Raw genomic sequence first — 22,797 nt, 5'->3', positions numbered from 1 at the left:
GGTATAGAGATGAGATCATGGAACAGAAAATGGATATTCAGTAAAAACTAAGGAAATCTGAACAAAATGGAGACTTTAGTTAATTCTGTATCAGTATATGTTCATTATTTATAACAAATGTGCCATACTAATTAATAAAATGTGGTAATTAGAGGGGAAATTGGAGATGCAGAATATAGGAATTCTATGTACTATATTCATAATTATCCTCTAAAATTATTCTAAAATTGAGAGGTTTATTTTCAAAAGGAGCACTGGTTAGTACAGTGATGCACGCCTGCAATCCTAACTCCTCAAGATCCCAAGTTCCAGGCTGGCGTTGGCAACATAGTAAGACCCCATCTAAAAAGAGAAAAACAAAACACTGGCTTACAAGTTATTGGTAGCCATTGGCAGCTGACTTTTCATTCCTTTTATGCAGCTCTATGTCACTGAATTAACTGTATGGCCTTGGGAATTATTTCACATAAGTAAAATTTCACCCATTTTATAAATGACTATAAATGAGTTCTGTAATCCACATTAGTCTGTCTATGACCATCTATCACTGTGTGAGTTCTTGACGTGGATTTGTGTCCATACAAGAAACAACAGAACCAAAAAATGTCTCCAGAAGATGATGAGAAAACAAAGAGACAGGAGAGGGGAAAAAAAAAAAAAAAAAAACTTTTGTGGAGAGGGGACAAAGCTGTTTACTATATAGTCACTTGTTGGAAATTGTTTCAAGAGTAAACAAAGAAACAAATAAAAACATTGATTCTGTAAAGTGAAAATTAAGTGACATGAAATTTAGTGATGTTCATACTGTAGTAAAGAAGAAGGAATTCATGTTAAAACATACTCATGTGGAATATTTATAGCACACCTGAAGATGCGTAAGTGTTAACAGCAGATGACTCAAACCAAGTCTTTTAAATATAGTTCTGAACATAGTCTGATGTATCTGTGCATTATATACTTTCATGATACTTTTCTATTTAAAAAAATTAAGCACACATAAGAGGCAAAAACAAATGAAGAAATAAATTCTAGGGTCTCACATTTCCTCCAAAGGAATTGGTGGAATCCTTCATGCTCTTTCTGGTCAGGTAATGAGCTGTGACCTCCAGGAGATTTTGGTAGAGTTGTTCTTGATTAAACAGCTACATCCTGGAGAGCAATTCTATTGGAGTTGGGGAGGTCATGGTCCCATCATAGAGCCTTGAAATGTTCATGTTGAAGAAGACTCTAGAAACATTTTTGAAAGCAAGACCTGTACAGTGTAACTCTGGCCTAAATGTAACTTAGGAGAAGGGAACACAGACCTACAGGGAAAGTTGCTATGTTAAATATAGGAGCACGATGAGTGTTCATATTGGTTTTGCAGACAGGTACACCAAGTCAAAACGAAAGATTCTGTAGGGTTTAAGAATTATACTAAAACTAATGAAAAAAAAAATTCCCTGCTTACAGGTAGGATGAAGTTTAAAGAAAGGTGTGTTTAAAAGTTGTGTAAAAAATCATGTGAGACAATAATGTAGAGTAGTTTCTTTAAAATAAAAATTAAAACAGCAGGTAGAGGCAGATCTATAGAGGCTTCACAGCAGAGGCATTGCAAACAGGCTGGGGAACCAAACTGCTATCTTTGAATCCTTGCTCTATCACTTTGCTTAATATCAGTGTGTCCTTAGGCAAGACTTTCTATATCTGTTAAATGGAGATATAATTACACCTCTTACAGTTAACAATGAATAAGCACTTTTCAGAATTCCTAGAGTGGAATTAGTGCTCAATAAATATTAGCAGTTATCATACATTATTACTGTTGATTATAATAAATCTAGTGTCTAGATTTTAGAAAATAAACATTCATGGACCCTATCTGTATTTTTACAAACCAATTACAATTCTTTAATGAGCAACACAACCTTTTTCCTTTCTCCTGTCAAAAACAGCCAGAATACTTAAGGGTCTCGTCATAAAATCTGAGCCTCTTATCTGGAAATAATGGCTCATAAAGGGAAAAAAGAAAAGGGAATTGTGACCTGAAAGAAGCAAAAAAATCTAAGAGGCAAGATAGGCAAGTTCCATATGGGTGTTTTCCTATCTTCCTTAGTAACTCTTTTAAATACTCTTCTTTATGATACTTGCCAAAGATTTATAATCTTTGAACTCCTTAAACTGTGGCTCAAACCTAGCTCTGTGCTGTACAGAATCTAAGTTTAAAAGTTCTCCCTTTGCCCCTGGCCTGCCTCCCCTATTCCTTTTTCCCACCTGTGCAATAAAAATAATGGTATAATCCCTGTGTTGTTTCCCTCACTAGGTTCTTATGGAGAGTCAATGAGCATATTAGTGTGAATGTGCTTTGTAAATATAAAGCACTTTACAATAAACGGGATCATTGGTGCTTCTGTCCAAGTGAAGCTTCGTGCTCCTGTGCATCCTCTGCAGGTTTCACTCCCACTTCAGAATGTGACTGCTTTCCAAAAGAAAATCCAGATGCCTTCCACAAGTGAAAAATATTAGATTTCATTTACTTTCCTCTAATTTTAGAATAGAAAGCAGCTTGCATATACCAGTGATGACTTTTAAAGGTATAATCGGTCACAGCCGTGATTCTGATGCTTTCGTTCTTTCTTTTGCTTTCTTGCTCCTGATATTGTTTATTGTTTAGATAAGGTCACCTGAATACTCAGAGCTTTGCGTCACAATGAGAGCCAGGCAGAACTTGGGGAATGGAGCTCCTGCCCAGTGGGAATATTCACCTGCACATCAGGACCATATTCAGAGTCTCCCTATTATAGGAGCCAGCCCGGGAGCTGTGCATTGTGCTCCCCAATGAGGGCTTTGCTTCTCTCACCTTTATTTCCTTGTTTCTTGTCCATCTAGCTCTTCTTTCCTATGTGAGGTCAACTCACAGCCTGCCTCTGGCTGTTGGCATTCTAGTACCTTCAGGCTTCCCTTAATTCAAAATAGGGAGAGGTTCTAAAAGGAATTGAGTAAACCAATCCCAGTCCATCAGAACTTTCAAAGCTAATGATGAAATACTGTCCACAGCATTTTAATCTCACTTCTTCAAATCATCATGCACTTTTTAAAAATATTTTTTAGTCATTGATGGACCTTTATTTTATTTATTTATATGTGGTACTGAGAATCAAACCCACCCACTTGAATCAAATGTATGGAAGATGATATGTCATGAGCTTTGTAATGTTTTGAACAACCAATAAAAAAAAAAAAAAGAGAATCAAACCCAGTGCCTCACACATGCTAGCTCTACCACTGGGCTACAACCCCAGCTCCTCATACAGTTTTTATAATTGACACCATAACAACTCTAAGTAGATGAGGGAAAAGCTAAAGGACAATATCATAAACTGAAACATTAAATGCCTTTGTCATCATTATGATCATTGCCCATGTGTGTGATTTACATGTACCACTTTCCCTGTTGGATGCTACTGGATCAGTAGCCAGTTCTCTTAATCGAGATGGTAGTGATCCTTATTATAGATCAGAAATAGCAAGAAAGATACTAGATTTCATAATTTCAAATGAAGAAGGCATAGTAAGTCCATGGATCTCAGTTGAAAAACCTGTCTTTCCTTGAGGATTTCAGGCTAATATCTTAAGCTATCATTCAGTATTTTTTTTTAATTTTTAAAATAACTTTCTCTTTGGAAGAATTTTCCCCATTGATAGAACAAAAAAATGTTTGAACATACAAATACTTCTATCAACTGTTTCAAAACCCATAAATATATAAATGATGTCACAACTTAGAGGAAATAGATAAAGCAGTTCCATTATTAATACATGCATGTGAAAACAATAAAACCACCTAAGTTACAGGAGCATTAATGAGAGCAATTCTGCGATCAGATACTAGTGACAATATGAAAGTATTCTGCCTTTTACAAACTGCTCAGGGAGCAGACTCCTATCCAAAGCAAGAACTCTGAAGTAGTAGAGAATGCTCTCCTTAAAAATGCAGGACTGAATGAAATGTACATGCTTAAAACATACATATTTCATGCTCCCAAGTCTAAAAGAAGTTTTCAAAAGGATTTGAGTGCCATCATCTTTAATTTGGAATTTTCTACTTCTCAATTTGGAATCAAAATATATATATATAACAATGTTAGTAAAATATCAAATACTGCTAAATATACAAAAGTGATGACTTTTGAACCCTTCATTCTCAAAATAATGGTTTGTAATTTTCCAAAATGAGATTTTCCCCCTCTCACTGTTTTAAAAAAATTATAAAAATGTTACCAGAAAATGTTGAAAAACTCATATCCCTGTAAACTGCATTGTTTTAATTTCTTCCTTTCAGTCCATTTAATGAATTATTTCTTGTCCTAGCAAAGATACATATTTAAGTTGGCATCAATCTGGTTTGAAGGCTACAACTCTATTTCCTTTTGGCTTTCTGCGTGAATACAATATGATAATTCTACATCGTAGAAACTTGATAAATCTCTTTAGCTTTTTCTCTTTTTTTAGTTGTAAATGGACATAATATCTTTATTTTATTTATGTGGTGCTGAGGATCAAATCCAGTGCCTCCCACATGTTAGGTAAGCACTCTACCACTGAGCCACAAGCCCAGCCCCCTATTTGGCTTTTTTACAATATAATCATCATGGGAATACATAAAACCTTCTAGTTTTTAAGTGTTTGAGAACATGCAATTTATTTATTCCAAATGCTTTTGAAAGTATCAGAACATTTTAACTCAAGTGTAAAAATATACAAGTTGATATATAAATGCCCAAGTAACAAAGTATATCAGTGGAAACAAATTCCCCTTTTTAACAATATCCGAGACAGATTATGTTTATAGAATTATGTCCTATGTTCCCTGAAGATCAGATACAAAGTATTACTGAATCTTAGATGCCAGAGCTGTGCTACAAAATGTTCCCACTACATTTTCAAATTTAGAAGACATGTTCTTATATTGCACATGGTGCATTTTTAAATAGCAAGAAATAATTGAATGTGTGTATTTCACTGGTGAAGCATGCAGATCATCATAAATGAGGATATCACTGTTTCATTCCTCATTGTTTCCAAGACAAGTTTTTTTCTAGGTTATCAGAAGTGCATTTTTAAATTAAGTCAATTATGCCATAGCTTCTAGTTAATCTTTGAGACTAGAATAGTGTATTTAAAAATTTGTCTCCTTGTTAAACAGACACCATGACAGTGTTTGTGTAGTGTATTGTTAACCTCCAGTGGAAGGTTAAGCGGCTTCTTCTGTATCTAAATCTGTTGCTGTGAAAAATGACTGCAGTGTTGCACCCACCTACCCATGAATGGGAAAAGCAAAGATTTGCACCTGTGGGATTAGGTGTAGCAGCAGGAAGTAGGAGCGTTTGCAGCATATAATTAACAAGGAATTTTTTTTCTCTCTCTTTTTAAGCAGCATGTTCATCTTGCTAGGTTAACTAGTAATTAAAGCTTGAAAAAAAAATTGCTGGAGTCTGCACCCTTACTTAAACTCATTCGCTCACTGATGTATTCGGTTACTTTCGCAGCCAGTGTCAAAGCAACTCACCTGAAAATACTTTTATTTTCTTCCATAGTTATTGATCTCTTTATACTCATGGGGAATTCTTTAGATCTTTGTTTCCCTTTACTATAACTTTGTTAGCCAAAATCTGCTCTTTTCTAACCAGATTGAAAGTAATTTCTTCTTTTGACTTGGAGATAACTACCATCATGAACAAGATGAAGAAGTTGGTGCTTAGTGAGCTAAGGATCCTGGTATTTACATGGGAATGCGAAAAATCATTTACTCTCCCTAAATGCTATTTAATACATGGAGGGCTTGCTACATAGCTCTTAATAGTTATTTTCTCTTAATCATTAAGGAAACTATAATTTAATTATCAATTTAGAAAATATCTCTAAATACAGCTTTCTAGAATGCAATATTCTTGATTTTAAAAAACTCACTTGAACTCACCACTGATAAAGTTGAACAGGCCACTCCTATGAAAGAGTTGTTAGGCCCTTGTACCAGAATTTGTAGCTGTTTTTCATCTCCCTAGTGCAATCACATGCTTTCTTTTCATTTGCACATAAAAAAATACACAAAAAATTAACAGTATGCTTAGCTTTTTTTTTTTTTAACTGTGCTTTGTACCCTAATAAGATAACATTTCATAATGGAATTAGATGCAGTGACTTTCAAAGTGTGTAAATTTTACTGCCATGAAACAAGTCTTAGCACAAAGGAGCACTGAACCAGCAGTAATGTCTTCTATCCAAACACATTTGTACTGTACGTAGAAACTGTTTAAAAGGAAAATTACATCTTTTTCAGCAATTTATCAGAGATAATTACCCTCCATGCACCAAATGAAGGATAAAGTGTTTTAAAGAACTCTAATTCTAATTGGTAAATGTCACCAGCTGTTGCAGCGACTCTTACTTGTGTATATTCTTTTAATGATTATAGTCTCATGCCACAAGCTACATGAAAATATATTCACTAGGTGTGAAATTCCCATATGTCACAGTTTGAAGAATAGGTAAACAGCTCAAAGATAAAGGAAGAAATAATGCTAATGAGGAATGTAAGAATTCTAGGTTTTGTTTTCCAGGCAAGTGGATTTTAATTTGCCAAAAGGGAAGAAAAAGCAATTTCATAAAGAAGAGAGAAACAATTTGTTAAAACTTATTTTAAATGAGGTTTACCTTATACCCTCCACCAGAGATGATTATGTTCTTAGAAAGTTCTAGGACTGTCTCACCTTACAGATTTAGCATTATACCCCTTGAGTCTGCCAGTAAGGAATGGCATTGAGTTTTCTTTTAGACTTAAACTCTAAAATGTTTGTTGATTTTAGATGGTGAAGGATAAACTCTTCCTGGACAGTGTTTCATGAAGTCTAATGTTGTCTTGGAAGTGACTAATGAAACAGAAACTGCCCCCACGAATATGGCCAGTGTATAAAGTCATCCTTGTTCTTCCCAGCCATCGCTTAGCTTCCAGTTTGATGGATCAAGTGAAAATTAGACTTCCAAGCATAGTTTTCCTTTGAAAACCAGAAATAAAAATGGGGTTGGAAGTGGAGAAATTATGGGAAGGCAAGTCTCTCATCTGTCTGCTCTTCAACTCCAGGTTCAGGGGGCTGTACTCAAAGCCTTAGTATGTTGTCTACCATTATTCTTTCTTGCCAGGTACCTGACTGAAACTCAGATGCTGAGCTAACTTGCTATTAAGTATAGAAAATTGTCCTCATGTCATTTTCATTCAGGGACAGCATGTTACCTGAATGTTCTCATTTTCAGTCTTTTGACAAACTTTAGAGGCACAGAATGAAATACTTATGGGTTAGTTGACTCTTGAGAATCAATAGTAGTAATCTTTGTACAGGTTCCCCAGCTTCTTCACTCAATAAATATATATATCATTGTTTTTATATCCCTTGACCTTTCAAATACTGGTTATGAGAATTAGGCAGAAAAATAGTGAAGAAGTGAATTTGTTAAGCTGCCTTTGTTAGATATGCTGTGTTTTACCTTCATTATATATGGATGATCTTGAAGGAGATATCACGGATGACATTTATGCAAATAGTTATTTCAAATTGTGACTAATTTTATTATATCAACTGGTGCAGTGCAGTGGTGGCACATGCCTGTAATCCCAACAACTTAGTAGGCTGAGGCAGGAGAATTACAAATTTGAGGCTGGCCTCTTCAGTTTAGCAAGACCTGTCTCAAAATAAAGTTAAAAAAATACCTGAGGATGTGGCTCAGTGGTAAAGCACCAATGGGTTGAATTCCCAATACCCAGGTTTTTTGTTTGTTTACTAATTTTATTATATCAGTGTTATATTATAAAGATCCTTGAATTTATGTGGTATATAATTCCCTTTAGGTTGAATACACGAATAAGAAATTGCAGTGATCCTTGCTGCAGAAAAATAACTTTAATTTAAAAATTCATAAGGGGAATAATAAGATATTTTATTGCCTCCACAATGCATTACTTAAGAGACAAGCAATTTTATTATGGTATTAAGATATTACTGACTCCCTTCCCCACAAAAAAATAGTGGCAAGAACTTTTGGTCCTTCGCTTAAGGAGAAGATGCTGTGCTGTGCATCCCTCTGATATATGACTTGAGTTGTTTTTTCCAGAAATAGTAATAGTTAAATGATCCATATCATCTTCCACCTAATTTTCTTGGAGCATTTTCTTTGCAGATGAGTCAGTGAGGTTATCAGTGCATCCTGTGGGCATGGAATTGGTGCAAGACTGGCTTATTTGGGCATCATTTCTACTATTTTGTTCTTCCTTACATTGTACTCTAATCAAATAAGTCAATATAGATTATTAATCAACCCCAGATGTAAATTATACAAATAATTATTTGCATTAGCTAGTGAAGCTATAGGAAACTCAATTAAAAAAAAAAAAACAACAACTAATGATACGGTAAAAAGGAAAACTCTTTAGCAGCCATTCAGGCTTTTGTCCTTTCCTAGTTCTGATTTTGTAGTCTATAAGGAGGATTAATGTTAACACCCTACTTTCTCTAACATTTGAAAACACTACATGTTAAGATGGGTATGGTGGTATACACCTGTACTCCCAGCGACTCTGGAGGCTGAGGCAGGAGGATCATAAGTTCAAGTTCAGCCTTACCAACTGACCAAGACCTCCAACAACTCACAATATCCCATCTCAAAATGAAAAGAGGATTAGGGAGTAGCTCCTGGTAAATCGCCCTAGGTTCAATCTTAGTGTACACACACACACACACACACACACACACACACAAAGACCAAATGTTAGCTGCCATTGGTAAGTTAACTATTTCAACTCTTTACCTTTATATAGGAAAACAGTTCATTGATATTCTCACGGCATTTCTTTTTTTTTTTTCAATATGTATAACAGTAAATTTATTTTTTTGGCTTTATTTTATAAAATTTTCAAACACAGATACATATGAAAAAACATATTACAACCACTCTCCACTAATATTAAGTTTTAGTGGATTGTTAGCATTTTGCCACATTCATATCAAGTATCTGACTTTAGAAAGGAGGAACAGAGTGTTAAATACAAAACAAATCTCTCTCCCACCAAGTGTATATTTATTTTCTTTCCTTTCCAGAAATGACCCCTACTCCCAAAGTTGGTGTGTAAAATGACAGTATACATATTATGTTATTTTTAATTTACTTTTATGTGTATGTATAGAGATATATCTCAAATTAATAAATAACAATATGTTGTGTTTGTTAATTTTTTTTAATTGTAATTTTTTTTAATTTTTATTGTTGGTTGTTCAAAACATTACATAGTTCTTGATATATCATATTTCACACTTTGATTCAAGTGGGTTATGAACTCCCATTTTTACCCGTATACAGATTGCAGAATCACATCGGTTACATATTGCCATACTAGTGTCTGTTGTATTCTGCTGCCTCTCCTATCCTCTACTATCCCCCTCCCCCCCTTCTCTCTCTACCCCCTCTACTGTAATTCATTTCTCCCCCTTCTCACGGCATTTCTAAATTAAAATAAATTCTTAAGACAGTATTGATGAATACTGAGTAGAAGCACTGGATAATGTCTTGTTTCACTTAATAACGTACTGAATCATTCTTGTCTAATACATTTCTAATAATATTTTACCCAGCTTGAAAAGAAAATATCATTTGTACTCCTTGAACATCAATAATAGTCAATAGAGAAAGCCAAAGGGAAGCTAATATTTTTAATATTATAGATAAATCAGCAAGAGATGATGAAAAGTGGATTGTACTTACAATTAAGAAATAATAAATGTATGTGAGAAAATTTGGGGAAAAAAAATCCCTTCACAGGGCTGGGATTGTGGCTCAGTGATAGAGCATTTGCCTCGCATGTGTGAGGCATTGGGTTCGATTCTTGGCACCACATAAAAAATAAATAAATAAATAATAAAGGTATTGTGTCCATCTACAACTAAAAAAAAAAAATGCTTTAAAAAAAATCCCTTCATACATACTGCTTGGCATATTCACCTTTCAAGAGAGCCTGTGTGTGTGTGTGTGTGTGTGTATATATATATATACACACACACACACACACACCTACACACATACATACAGGCTTACAACCTTATGCTTAATCTTTTTTTAATGTTTTTTTAAGTTATAGATGAACAATGAAAAAAATTCTTTAAATTTATTTCTATGTGGTGCTGAGGATTGAACCCAGTGCCTCACACATGCAAGGCAAGTGCTCTACCATGGAGCTACAACCCCAGACTAGCTTAATCATTTTAATAATAACTATGACCTCAAGTAGTGACCATCAATACTAAACCATTTTGTTTACTTCAGTTGTGGAATTTATTGTAGGTGCTCATTGTTGATTTGGTCTTGAGCATATTGTACTCAGGTAATTCTCAAAATTAATTTCTAGGATGTGGTTAAGTAATGATGTTGTCTTATTCCCCTCGCTTTTCCCTCACCACAGAAACCAGGAATGGATCTGGCAGACACCTATATTATGTTTGTTCGGCAAAACCAGGATATTCTTCGAGAAAAGGTCAATGAAGAAATGTATATAGAAAAGTTATTTGATGTAAGTAGCTACCCCCACAAGGTATGCTGGTGGTAAATATACACGGCAAGAGAAAAGTTGTATCTTGATGGTAAGACTGCAAAGTCCTTTTTGGTCTTTTTTCTTCTATTCAGATAATGTAGTTGATAATTTTTTATTTCCTTGACTGCTGAGGGAAGCCTTAAGGGAGGCCTCCTTTTCTACATGAAAACTGTCACCATTAGAATGAGAGTCTCAGAAGCCTTCTGAGGTGAGTTTTAACAAGCAAGATGACGATCCATATATTTGCAGCTTGATCTCACTTGCCTGAGCAGCATGCCATAGACAAAACCATGTGGTAACAGATTTGGTTCCGACTTTAAAAGTTTTTTGTAAGTCACTATATCGTTCAGTTAAACAAAGAAATAAGCTGCAGGAAAGCCAAATATCTGCCACTGTACTGTCATTGAACATTTTTATCTTGGTTTAGAGTACTGATGTTTGCTAAAAGATATAACATTACAGTTTTATCAGTTTTAAGGTCTTCATTTAGGCAGGACAACTAGATATGGGGGATTGTGGTTTTCAATACCATAATCACCAACTTTCACTCATTGAGTATCTATACAGGTAACTAAGAGAGCAGTCAATTTAAATAACAATGTTGTCATTCACTTGTAATTATTAAGCATGTTCAAAGGAAATGGTACTCCAGTGGCTGGAACACTATATAACTTACCACAGTGCTGATTGTGAACTGTAGTATTACTTTGAAGTGTATTTATTTATGTGCATTTTCTCCGCATTTTAGAAATGCTTTTCTGGCAGTTTCATTTAATTATGCGAGTTACTGCAAATGTTTTCATAACAGCAATTCACGGGCTTCTTGGTGACACTTCAGCTGTGGCAGTTACAGTAGGTTCCTCTACCTCATCATCTCCGCCATGGTCTGCCCTGTTCACTGTTTGTCAGATTTGGTGGTCAAAATGAATCTTAGCTTTCTGACTTTATGTTCCCAGCCTCTACCCAGGCCATTTTACAATAAAAGTATCATCTGTTTTAATAAGCTAAGTGTTAATATGTGTGAAAAGAATGATTTCCTAAAAGCTTTGATGCCCTGCAGGGGTAGAAAAATTATCATCCATCCAGCTGGCTCTTTTACAAAATACTGAAACCATATTAGCAACTTCTGCTTCCATTTGGTTTTGCTCTAAATTTACTAGCATATGTTTCATTTCCAAGTTCTGTTTGACTTTTTTGCTTATGTAGTCATTTTTAAAAATGTTGAACACACACATGCAAAAGTTGGGTTGATGTTATTTCTATTATACGTCTTCCTAATCTAACTCAAGTGCATACACTAAGGGAAAAATAAGGTAGATCCATCTACCTTCGATTTGTTGGGGCCAGGAAGATGTTTTCTTAACATAGTCAATTTTTGTCTTGGTGACCTATTTACTGCAAAGCTTAACTATTCTTGCCATTGGTTCATAACAAAGGTAGAGATGTTTTTCTCCTCAAACTTATTTTTCACTTAACCTGCCCTTCATTTACTCTACTTGTCTAGAAGACCATTTATGTGGCAGCACTAACAAATGGAACTAACTAAAGAGGAGGAAAGAGGCCAACATTCAAATAATGAACTATTATTGAATTGTCTTGGTCATGTATACTTCCCTTTCTCTACCTAAGCATCTGACATGGCTCTGATTTTGCTTCCAAACTATTCTGTTCTAGTTGTAAAAGTTTTTTCATTTTCGAAATCCCCAGTAGAACTTTGGACTGTTATTCATAAAGTAACTGTAATGTCCTTAAACATCTAGCATTTTAAGTTGCACATTTTTGTTACTTTAATTAAAAATAAAAATAGACCCTAATTCTATTGATATGTCATCAAGAATAACATGTGTAAGAGGGTACTAAGAGCCCCTAATTAGCCAAGACTGAATTTGCCTCAATTACAGTTAGTAAATGAGAGGTTATCAAGTATGTGTTGAAAGGTACAGTAGAATGTGTATCTTCAGCAACAAATCATTACTGAGAGACATTGTATAATTATTGGAAATCCACTTGGCTTGAGCTTAAAATAATATTGCTAGGTGTCAAACAGTTGAAAATAATGACCCTAAATATACTGTTAGCAACCTTAGCTATTACAGATAAAAAGATTGAAGAGAACAATTGTACTCAGGCATCATGACAAACTTTTGCTGTTGCAATTAGAGTACTTCCTATGTGAATAAGTAAATGGATCCTCCTAAGTTCAGATGCAGAAGAAACACACACACACACACACACACACACACACACACATTGTGAGTTAACACATGGTGATTCTAACCAGCTCAGAGGAAAGGCTGCAGTTTCTAACCACACAATAGGAGGCCTTAGCTCTCAAGAGTGATGCTCTCTTTACTTAGATGAAATTCACTAAATTTTGGAAATACCACACCTAATGCTATTCTTATATAGAAAAATTATTCTGCAAGACAGATATTTATCCTGCCCTAATACTTAAGAACTCATGTATTCTATCTACTAAATAATATTTCTAGATGATGCTGTACCCATGGGAAAAATCACTGAAAAGTCTGGAACTTTCCCTAACTACTTATGGTAACCTTGGCCTCTAAAATGTTTTGATCATTATACATCTTAAGTGTCCATGATTTTTGTGGTTAAAAACTCCAGAACTCAGTTTAAACAATGGCACTACTGCCTAAGGCCACACAATGACCATTGCCCTACACTTGTGCCCATTGTTTTTGCATGCTTAAAAATTAGAATGGTAAAGTTTTCTATGAACAACCTACACAGTCATATGCCATAATGAAATCTGCTTGAGCATCTTACACTGCTATTTTTCCAGCCTTTGTAGATCCATAGATAAGTTCTAGGAGTTAAACCCAGGACCTCACATGTGCTAGTCAAGCACTGCACTACATCCCCAGCCCTTTTTATCTTATTTTTAGATAGGGTCTTGCTAAATTGCCCAAGATGGTCTTAAATTTGCAATCCTCCTGCCTCAGCCTCTTGAGTAGCTGAGATTACAAACATACACCACTGTACCCAATGCTCTTTTGTTTCTTAACCTCCAAGTATTTAAGAAGGAAATGATTAAAAGCTGCCTTATCTTAAAAGTCAAAAACAGGATAAACTTTTGCAATATTACAATTAAAATCACCCTCTGAAGGTGATAAAATAAGTCAACATGAGGAAAAGTATGAAAACATTCTCTTTTACCTCTAAGTGGTTAAACATATGAAATGCTTTCTACTTAAAACAGAAAGAACTTCAAACAAGTATAAATAAATTATGTCAGGCTCATTCTGTTAATAGAGGGGCATCCCTAATCTTTTTAAGCTATTGAAATAATAATGGTTTTAGCTGTTGCCACTGCTATTTCCTGGGCAATTCCATGTCCCAAGAAATATGCTGAGTGCTTCACCCATATTATTTCCAACCTTATAATCTTGGTGCTATCATCTCTATTATGTTTAGGTTTAAGAATCTTCCTCTAGAGAAGACATGTGACTTGTTTGGTATTGCCAAACTTTGTAACTGGTCCCTCTAAAGGGTCCGTGAGCTCTAAACAACACCTTAGACTTAGAAAATTTGAAATAATAAAATAGTGTGGTAAAAAGAGCACTGGATTGGGAATCCAGAAACCTCAGTTCCAACCACAGTTCTTTCATTAATTGGATGGTAGCAAGTGGTATCATCTGTTTAAGACTCAGTTTAGTTCGTATATATAAACTGAAAATGTTGATCTAGAGCTCCAGGTGGTTTCTGAAACCCTTCCAGATTTTAGATCAATGATTTTTTTTTTTTTTTAATTTTAACAATTTGTGACAGAAATGACTGGGTTGGTTGCTTAAAGAGTTTTGCATGCCAGGGTAGCAATTCCTAAGTTCCTTTGTGATAGCCAAGTAAAAGCAGTGTCCCACCTTAGATAAGTTGGAAAGAGAGTCTATATAAAAGAATAGTTGTGCCATAAGACATATTGTGTGGGCTGGGGATGTGGCTCAAGCAGCAGTGAGCTCGCCTGGCATGCGTGTGGCCTGGGTTCGATCCTCAGCACCACATACAAACAACGATGTTGTGCCTGCCAAAAACTAAAAAAAAATAAAAGATTAAAATTCTCTCTCTCTTTCTCTCTCTCTCTCTCTCTCTCTCTCTCTCTCTCTCTCTCTCTCTCTTTAAAAAAAGACATATTGTGTATCTGCCATCATGGTTCTGAAATCCAAATTTAGAACAGCATAGTGGGTCCTCATATTCTCTGTATGCACACCAAATATTTCCAGGTAAGCAGGATATCTTAGACATTATCTCTGTCCCTTAGCATTGAGACACACGCTAAGTATAATATCTACATGTTCCATTTACTTTTTCAATTAAAAATAGTGCTTTATTTGGTTAAGATACATCTAAAGGAATCTCTCTTATGGTAGGAAAGATCATGGATTTGCCCCCCCAAAATGGGGGGAGGGGGTCTGTTGTGCAGGTAATCTCTTTTACTCCATATCCCTTTTCTAACATATATATATATAAAAAAAAACATTGCCTGCAGTCCTTAAAATCTGTCTTCAACTTGTCAAATCTGCAAACAAAACTATCGCAAAGATTGTTTAATTCTCCAGTTTCATTTTCAATGATATTTCTTCCCAGGCAGGGTGACTGCTCCCTCCTTCAGGAATCAGGACAAGTAGAAAAAGCCTGGGGCTGGGAATGTGGCTCACGCTCTCCTGGCATGCGTGCAGCCCGGGTTCGATCCTCAGCATCACATACAAACAAAGATGTTGTGTCCACCGAAATCTAAAAAATAAATATTAAAAAAAATTCTCTCCCTCTCTCTCACTCTCTCTTTAAAAAAAAAAAAAAAAAAATAGAATAAGCCACAGGTGTCCATATGTCAGGAGAGATGCTGGGGAGTTCCTGGAGAGCTCTGGTTCTCTGGACTAGAAAATGGTGATGAGTCAGAAGTCAGAACTGACATCTACTGTAATTACCACAACATCACCCTCTGTTTTCATTTCCTAAGCTCCAGGAACATTACATGTGAAGGCAACTGGGAGCTGACTGAAGTGCATCTAAGCCTGCCTAACTCAGCCTTTGTAAGCTTGGTGGGCGTTGCCCATCTTGAGTCCCTTGGAACAATCTCACTTTAGCTTTCCTGTTGCTGAAGGCACACCAGGGTGCAGGATCTAATTGGCAAATCATGCAGACTACACATTCTCTTGTGTTATAAACTGATTAAATATTTAATTGTTGAGGAGTTTCATCTCAATGAGATTTTTTTAAAATATTGTTATGATACCTTGTGAAATTAAAAGTAATTCTTTAAATGATAGTTAATCAGTTATATTCATCCAAACAGTGTTTCATAAAGAATTAATTTCTAAGGACTTTCCATGAAAAGAATTCTTACTTTCTAGTGAAGAAACTAAATTGAACATTTGGAGCCAAATTGACCTAAGCTATATAAATAGGTTTAATAGCCCATTTATGCTATGATAAAAGGAAAAACAAATGAAAGTATTTCAAATGAATGTAAAGCTAATTTTGCACTTATGTACTCTTATTTGTCTCTACAATCCCAAATAAGAAAGAAGGGGATTTTTTTTTTTTTTAAATTTAGCGTGAAATGTCCAAGCTTTTTAATGCAGGAGTTTATTTGGCCTTGGTAGTATCGATGCTACTATTCTTAACTTTAATTTATTACCATTTTAAATTCCTAAGAATAGCTGAAACCAACTAAACATGGATAAGATACATGGTTAAGAAAAATTATTATATAAAACTTTTTTCTTGGCAGTACTGGGCTGTGAACCCAGGTGTACTCTTACCACCAAACTTTTACCCCTTTTCCCCATTTTATTCTTTGAGTCAGAATCTCACTAAATTGCTGAGGCTGGCCTAGAACTTTGGATCCTCCTGCCTAAGCCTCCTGAGTCACTGGGATTACAGGTGTGTGCCACTGCACCCAGCTAGATAAAACTTTCTTTCTGTAAAACACTTGGTCATTAGTATTTAGAGCTGATGATGTACTTTTACAGTCATATTCTTTGAGTGAATTTTTGCAGGTATGTCATCAGCCTCTTCATTAGGAATGCAGACTAGAACCCATTAAGATGTAAGACTGTCTTTGCATTCTTGCATTTCTTATCATTTTAAGACATTACAGATATATTCTCTTATAAGAATATATATATTCTCTTATATATTCTCTTATAATTGATTTAAAAATAGCAATTTTCCTCTTTTCAATGAATTTTTACTTTCAAATTACTAGACAGTTGTTACATAGACTACCCAAATTAATACAGATTCCCAAGAAAGTGTGTTTCCTTTTTGTTTTTACTTTGATATAAAAATTTTTGTAATATGTAAAATTGTAAAAATGTAAAATATTAATTATTGACCTATTATTCCCAATCATGCTTTTTCTGTTAAAATTCACACACTAATATTATTCCCACATCATAATCACTATTCTCCCTCAATAGAAAAGAATGGATAATGTAAGTTCAGTGATGTGCTTGAGGCTGTCTGAAATAATTGATTTGTAAATATTGTTATGCTGTGTACCTGGTACCTTATTGTGTTCTAAAGGTAGATCAAAAGTTTGACTATTTGCCTGTTAAATGTTTTCTAGGAGCAGTATGTATTCATCTCACGTCTCACATCTTTTAGCTCTGCCATTAACTGCTTTAACACATTGTCTTCCAGATGCTGTTTTGGGGTTTTAATTGTGTATACTCCTGCTTTTACCTGCAGTATTCTGACTCACATTGAAGTTGTTTGACCTCTTTTAAAGCTACTCATGGTCAAACCTGTTCTCTCTGTTGTCCCATTTGCCTCATAAGTGGCATTTGGAGATTGAGCCTTAGCTTTTCCACCATCAAAGTTTGTTTCTCTTTAAAACCTCTGCTCTCGAATTACAGAATTACAGCTGTCTGGTTCATTTGAGTTAATAATCCTCATTTTAATGTTAAGTTATTATTTGTAAGTGTAAGGATTTATAAAAGGATCTACTTTTGATGTATGGTGTATGCCAAAATAGCTTTGGCAAGTCCAGACGCTGTTCAGAGAGGCCAAAGGCCCTCATTTGAATCTAAGCTGTTGGTAAATTAAAACCTGAGAAACTTGAGATAAGCGTGCCTAATTGCCTAAAAAAAACTCAACAAGAAAATGTATTGTAGCTTGTTGATCTTATTTCTTTGATAATTCAAAAGGATCTTCAAGAAATATGTGGACTTCCTATATAGATTCTTGAAATGTGATCATGGAACACAATTGTCATTTGGCACATGCCCAGAAGTACGCATCTTTGCATGAGGCACCTGGACATATGTGGCAGGTCTGGTAGAATCAGCTAATTAACAACACAGGCTTAAACAGGCACCTCATCTGGCAGTGCAGTTAGTTGCCTGATGGTGCTCAGCAGGATTCGGTAGTGCTTTTTATTTTTCTATCCTAATGGTCTGCTGCCCACCTAATTTTGCCTTATTGTCAGTCACTACTTACCGCAGCTTGGGGCCCTCCCAGGAGGCTAAATTATTATCAAAGGATTAGGGAGATGTAGCCTTGCAGCTCTGACATTTCTGATTACTTGTCTATGCCAGAACACTAATTAGCTGTGACTAATTAAGAAAAATGTTCCTGCCATAGAAAACCATTTAAAAGAACTGAGAAGTAGAAAAGCAATTCAAAAGCTGAGCAGTGCTCAGATTTGCTGATGCTCTTTAGATTTTCACCAGAGCCCTAACTCACCTTTAATTGTGCTCAGAATTTAAAAAAAAAAAAAAAAGAAAAAGAAAGAAAGAGAAGAAAAAGAGAGAAAAGAAAAAACAAACTGGAGATTTTTCCTGATTAAGGAAAAAATAAAATTATTGCTGATCACCTAAGCTCTTTGAGCAATGATAAAATTATCTTTGATGAATGGAAGGCAACAGAACTTTCATGTTCATCAAGAAATATTTCTAAACATCAGTTGCAGAACTGCACTTTGTATTCATCCACCCAAGCCAGGAACAATGACTTAATAGTCACCGAAGAAATTAGAACATTCTCTCTACTGATTTTATGAACGTGTTAAATGGATTATAAGCAACATGTTGAGCATTTCCAACCTTATTTCATATTGTTTCATGTCCCTTTTACCTAGAGATGGTCTGGAAATTCTGCCTCTTGTCTGTAGAGACTGGTTTTGGCTTGGTGGACTTTGAATGCCTGGACTTCAACTGGCCACTAATGGTTTTATGAAAGAAAATGACCAGGCTTCCAGAAATCAGCATCTCCTTCAGTTGATCAGTACAGCATCTTCACAGAACTGATAACTACTACTCTCCTTTCCTTCAATCCTAACTTCATAGGCAAATAACACACAGCTGCAAGGCCATTTTCTATGTGACTTTCTTTACTCCCCCTCTGGGAGCCACCTCATTTGCAGGTCCTTTCTGCAGCCCCCTCTGCAGGATTGGCACCACTCACAAGTGGACATAGCAGTAGCAGCCAGGTTGCGACTATTGACTAAATCCAACCAAAAGAAAAATCTGTGTGCAGAAGTGGCTTTTGTGACAAAACCATCATTAAATGTATTTATTGAATGCATTTACAGGAAACTATTTAAAAGACTAATTTTTAAAGAGACTTATAAACATCTAAGCTCTAAAGAGAGCCCTTTATTTCCTGACAACCAGCTTTAGATAAGAGAACATCTAAACTTTGTTGTTTTCATGTAGGCAAAATATTTTCATGGAAAATCCTAACCCCTATCTCACTTAAATTCTTCATTCCCCTTTTCCTCTTACTGAAGAACAAAAAGCAGGTAGCCAGCATCCTCTAGGTACTAATCCTTCCTATATATGAAGACTGTTATTAAAGCATCTGTCATACTTGTCTATTCCAGAATAAATAATCCCCATTTGTTTAACTTTTCTTCTTAGGTCCCTTTTGTAGCCCTTTAATCATCTTTGTGGCTTCCTTTGAAACTTCTCAAAGTATCCTCGGTCATGCTCTGGGTTTAGAGCCAGGGATAGGATGCAGTGTTTGAATGTGGCTGAACAGGATTCTTGCAAGCCTTATTCTACTCATGCATTCTAATACATAACATCTCCCTAAATTTGGCTCTCTATTTGTCTTATATTTCTTTTTATCAACTTTCCTTAGTTACTCCTATCTGTATATGTTTATTGATGGAGAATATTCATTCAACCGAAGTTTTGCATGTATAAAGTCTAAAACCAAATCTATTTCACCACTCAATTACCATGGGTAAGGAATGGTAGTGCTTGTTGGGATTCAGATGTTTGACAGTGGTTTTGCCCCAAATGGTTAGATATCTCTGCCACAATGACTAAATAGGATTCTATATAATAGGAAGTTCTGTCCCTCTTATTTCTCATTTTTCCAATCTAACCTGTATTTATTGATTTTATTGATTTTTGGCTCTGAAGAACAATTGAGGAGTACTTTATCACAGAGCTACATATCCAGCCCTGTTTGTTGTTGTTGTTGTTATTTTTGTTTGTTCATTTAGAGAGAGGGTCTTGCTAAGTTACCTAGGTTGGTCTCAAACTTGTAATCCTCCTGCCTCAGCTTCCCTAGCAGTTGGAATTACAGGGGCATGCCATCACACCTGGTAATTGAAAATTTTTAAAAATCACACACTGTCCTAGCAGCTTGGAGCACAGTATTAAACAGATAGAGAGGTTCCTGCCCTAAAGGAACTTACATATTTATATCCAAAACAGGTGTTCTTGAGAAATGGTAAATTTCCACATAGAATGTTTTCTTTTTCATCTGCAGAATAGATGATATATTCACAGATAATTTTTCAAATGGAAATACAACAGAGAACTATAATTCAATACCCTTTCAAAATAGATAATAGTGATTATCCATGTTATATATTTATGTGTCTCTCTGTTTCAAGTGGATAATTGGAAATTTTTCAGAAGTTTAGTGCCAACATTTTGGACCTAGTTCCAGAGCTTGCAACATCAAATGCCAGGATTTCAAAATATGATCATACTCTCCCTTTCTATTTTCCTGTGTTCTTTACTCAAAAGCCAAGAGAGCTCTCATACCACCTCAGAGGTCAATGTTCCCACAGCAACAATATTTTTCTGGTGTCCTTCTTGAAAAACCACTCACAACGCCAAAAAGTAGAGAATGTGTCCAGGACAATCACTGGTGAAAACACCCTGAGCAAAGAAAGCCACCATATCGGCATGTACGCCCCACAGACCAGATAAACCCCAGGAGTGGGTGTCAGTACCCTAAGTATATGCTGGAGGTGACAGTCTCTGAAGGACCAGTCTAGAGTTGAGCACATCAACATCTCAAACTTGTATGTTAGCCTATCTGTGTATACATATGGAAACTAATATATGTACATAGATATGGACATTTACTAATTTGCAGTACTTTTTCCTTTTTTTTTAACCTGCCACCTAAAATGAAATTAGACTATCACATTTTAAGTTCCATTTTAGTCTTGTGTTAAAAATTTCTAGCCAAATGTTGCTTTCTTTTTAATAAGTTTCTGCAACTTTAGCATCTATTAAATTATTTTTCTATTAATGAAGTTTGATTCAAGGCAATAGTGAATCTGATATAAATCTTTTTTTTTCCCTTTTGAAATGCTATCCTGCTATTTTGTGTGTATCGATATATCTACAAATACATACATAGATATACACACATATATAGCATTTTATATTTCTAAATAGTTAAAAATAAGTAGTCCTTCAATAGAAAGGTAATGCAGCCTATGTGCCCGACACTGCTAAGGGCTGGAGATACTAATACAAATAAGGTTCAGTTAATGCCTGTTGGTACCAACAGCAGATTGAAGCAGACACATACCACACTGTGCCGTATTCTTATAGACACCTGGATAGAGAGCTAGGAGCAGAAAATATGGGAGCACCTAATTCTCTCTGTAAGCAATAATATTAGTTTCATAGCAGAGATAATGAATGAGCTGAGTCTTAAAGGCTAACAGGAATCTGGTCAGGGAGATCAAGTTGGTAATAAAAGTCCAAATCAAGGGACTGGCAGGCCAAGAAACCAAAGGTATACAAAAATCCAGCATGCAGTAGAGCTGCAGGTTTGCTCCAGATGGCTCCTACAGGAGTGGACCATGAACCGCAGGCAGAAAGACAGATATTTACTCCAACCAAAAGCAAAATTTGGAATGTTTCTCACTTTTTAAAAAAATCTGAAGTAGAAAACCCTTCTAACAGCTAATTCTGAGAACTAAGTTTTGTCTCCAAACTAAATTGTACTATTTAATTTAAGCTCTAAGATTCCACAGTCTCTATCAGGATCCTTTATTACTAATTTAAAGTGGAATGTTGACCACAAATTTACATATACTATTCAAAGTGAGTTATTTAACCAGATGAAAAAGTCATAGTGCCTGACTGAGTCATTCTTAGAAAATATCTTTGCCCCAAACTGGTACAGATCCCCTCATAACTAGATTGATTTCTGAGTTCAGCCAAACCATTAATTAATCATTTCTCTTAAGAGTTTAACCAAATCAGTATGCATGCCATCACTGGTCACCAAGTAGGGGAGGATGGAACAACTGATCATCTGAAATTTTTACTTTATGTCACTGTTCTCTTTAGCACCAGGAAAGAATCTTACAGAGGCACTTCAATACTTGATGACACATAATATGACACAGTATGGATTTTAATACCCTGTACATAGTATGGAGAGGGAGGCTGGTTTAATGTCAGTGTTAATCAGGGCATTTTGAATGAAGGAAATTTTGGAATAATGAAGGAATAGTGAACTGAACAGAGCTTATGTAGTTCCTGGTTTGTGTAACTTGTCTTGTTATAACTTATGCTGCTGTGTAACTAAAGAAGATTCAATTTGTCTAGAACTCTCTCTTTTATTATATTCATGGACTTTTGAGTAGAGAAAGTATAGAGATCACAAGATAGAAAAGTGTATGCAGCATTCAACACACATTTATTGGACACCTACTATATGCCAACCCTCCCATGTTAGCACTTTTTACAGTTTCTATTTCTTGATATAATGCTCAGAATTTGCAAAACTTAGTGGTAAAGCTTAAAAACTGAAAAACACAGTTTATGACTTTATTTCACATCAAAGAAAAAGATGTAAATCAAATATTTCTCTGATCTGTGTTTAAAAAAAAAATGAAGAAAGTCACATATATAGAGTTCCCCTCTGTGTGAACTGAGGATTTTTCTTTCACA

The 22,797-nt window shown here is 35.3% G+C and overlaps 1 protein-coding gene across 1 annotated transcript in view; it reads left to right on the top strand.

Annotated features, from left to right (window-relative positions):
• Cadps2 (calcium dependent secretion activator 2) overlaps nucleotides 1-22,797 on the top strand; it is a 501,039-nt gene that overhangs the window by 465,206 nt on the left and 13,036 nt on the right. Inside the window, exon 26 of the mRNA XM_076861895.2 lies at nucleotides 10,484-10,591. Coding sequence (XP_076718010.2) covers nucleotides 10,484-10,591 — 108 coding nt within the window. The remainder of the gene's footprint in view (nucleotides 1-10,483; nucleotides 10,592-22,797) is intronic.

This window comes from Callospermophilus lateralis, chromosome 1 (assembly GCF_048772815.1).
Source record: "Callospermophilus lateralis isolate mCalLat2 chromosome 1, mCalLat2.hap1, whole genome shotgun sequence".
Classification (NCBI taxonomy): Eukaryota; Metazoa; Chordata; class Mammalia; order Rodentia; family Sciuridae; genus Callospermophilus; species Callospermophilus lateralis.
This window is presented reverse-complemented; position numbering and strand designations above follow the sequence as displayed.